The 2,168-nt window shown below is 33.2% G+C and overlaps 1 protein-coding gene across 1 annotated transcript; it reads left to right on the top strand.

The window, feature by feature from the left end:
* The first annotated feature begins 404 nt into the window (after nucleotides 1–404).
* Nucleotides 405–1,963, top strand: LOC147547434 (protein CURLY FLAG LEAF 1-like). Its single transcript, XM_086665565.1, has 2 exons — nucleotides 405–948; nucleotides 1,370–1,963. Exons 1-2 carry the CDS (start codon nucleotides 736–738, stop codon nucleotides 1,727–1,729), a joined length of 573 nt encoding a protein of 190 aa, XP_086521691.1. The 5' UTR covers nucleotides 405–735; the 3' UTR covers nucleotides 1,730–1,963.
* Nucleotides 1,964–2,168: the final 205 nt, after the last annotated feature.

Below are 2,168 nucleotides of genomic sequence, written 5' to 3'. Positions count from 1 at the left end.
TGCTAAAGTCAGTTTACTAGACAACCAAACATGTGCTTTAAGGAAATAAAAAGTCTAACCCCCTCTTTTACCTCTATTTCCTTTTCGTATGTAAATACGAAGTTAAACACTAGCAGAGCTCATAAATCTGCTATTAACTCTAGGAAATCTGGTTTAAACTTTTCCACTTATTTTTTTAATTGTACTTCATTCCGTCGTAACATCTCTATAACAAACCTCACTTATTTGCAATAGTTGTTATGTTTGTCTTAAAAAAAAAGTCAATTGACAGAGACAATCTAAAATGAATAGAAAATGGGAGCTAGAGACATTTGGGTCATTTTGTAGGAGCAAAATGTAATTAAACCGAAAGATATAAGAGTGCCTATTGAAAAATAAAAAGAATTACAAAAGTAAACTCCGGCATTCTTTTTGGTAAGTGCGATTTTACCGGTCCACTCTTTCTCTCTCCTCTCTCTCTCTCTCTGAAAAAATCAAAAATCAAAAGGGGGAATGCCATACCAGTTAGTAGTAGTACTGACTTGTGAAACCTTTTCTCCATTTTTTTCTCCTTAGATTACTCTCACCAAATATTATTCCCCATTCTCTCTCTTTTTCTTTCTATCCCCCTCTTTCCAAAATTCTTCCTTATATTCTATTCTCCTCCTCTCCCACTCTCTACTTTCTCTCTCTACTTTCTATCCCTCTTTCCTTTCTGGGTGTGGTTCAAATACATACATACATACAGCTTCAAACATGGCGAATAATATTGCTTCTTTGGAGCGTTCTCTTCAAAACTTCTCACTCCATGATGAAGGTAGTACTACTACTACTACTACTACTTTAGGAGGAGCTACTGCTGATTCTCCGCCGGAAAATCCAACAGAAGAAGAAGAAGAAGATAAACCCATTGAACTTAATTCCCACGTTTCTCTTCCTTATGAATGGGAACAATGCCTCGATTTAAAGGTCATTCCTTTCATACCCATACCCTATCTATCTTTAATGCTCACATTCATTACCCTATCTATCTTTAATGCTCATTAATGTAATATTCATTCATTATTAGGGTTTCACTTTTTTAATGTTTCCCTTTCTCACACACTCCCTATCAGAAACACAAACATGAAGAAATGGGTTTATTAAGAGAGAGAAGAAATCACAAAAGGAATCAGCTTTTTCTTTTCTTCTCTCTCTTTTGTTCCAATATTTTACCTAACTTTATCTGGCTGGGTTTATTTCTGGTTTTGGCATTTTAGGATTTTCATTGTTTTTCTTTGGATAACTTTATCTGGGTTTCTTTTTCTTCCAGTTTTAAATTACTTTTGATTCAAAAAGTTATGATTTTTATTTTCCTTTTGCTGAAGAGGGTTTTTGTTGGTAGTTGCAGACAGGAGAGATTTATTATATAAATATGATGAATGGGATGAAAGTGAAAGAAGACCCAAGATTATTTGGGGGTTCTGAATATTATTATAATAATTACAGAGAAGAAGTAGATGATGAAGAAGAAGAAGATAGTTTAGTACTATATGATGATAGTGATGAATCTTCATCTGAATCCTCCTCAGCTTCATCTCCATTACCACCAGACCAAAATGTTGTTTATAACAATGAAGATAATGTCTTGGTAGTTGCTGGTTGCAAGAGTTGTCTCATGTATTTTATGCTACCTAAACAGGTTGAAGAATGCCCTAAATGTAATGGTCTTCTTCTCCACTTTGATCGATCCGAAAATGACTCTCCTTGATTATTATTATTATTAGATATTTTGGGTTTTACACTCTTTTTTTTTTTCTTCAATTTTTGTTGTCATTGGTTTAATTTCTCTAGTGGCTCATTAATATGTGGGTTTTGGTTTAATTGATCAATGAAAGAGAAATGGGTATGATTTAATTGTTAGGGTTTTATTGATTTCCATTAGAATTGCAGAAGAGATAGAGCTTTCTTATTCTGTTTCCTTTTTCTATTGGATGTTTCTCTCTCTCTCTCTCTTTCTCTATCCATCAATGATCAGTAAAACTCTGTGTTTTCTCTCTCTTCACGGGCATAATAACTAAAAGGTGAAGACGGTCAATAAGAAAAAGAAAAGAGAATAAAAATTGGAAAAAGATAGGGACGTGGAATTAAGTTTTTCTTTTCTGATACTCATATTTCTAACTAAAATTCAATTACAATGTGATTTAAGT

The sequence above is a fragment of the Eschscholzia californica genome, unplaced genomic scaffold (genome assembly GCF_041429995.1).
Source record: "Eschscholzia californica isolate CP2 unplaced genomic scaffold, dmEscCali1.0.p SCAF_3, whole genome shotgun sequence".
In the NCBI taxonomy this organism is placed as follows: domain Eukaryota; kingdom Viridiplantae; phylum Streptophyta; class Magnoliopsida; order Ranunculales; family Papaveraceae; genus Eschscholzia; species Eschscholzia californica.
The sequence above is the reverse complement of the archived record's forward strand: the minus strand, read 5'-3'. Positions and strand labels throughout refer to the sequence as shown.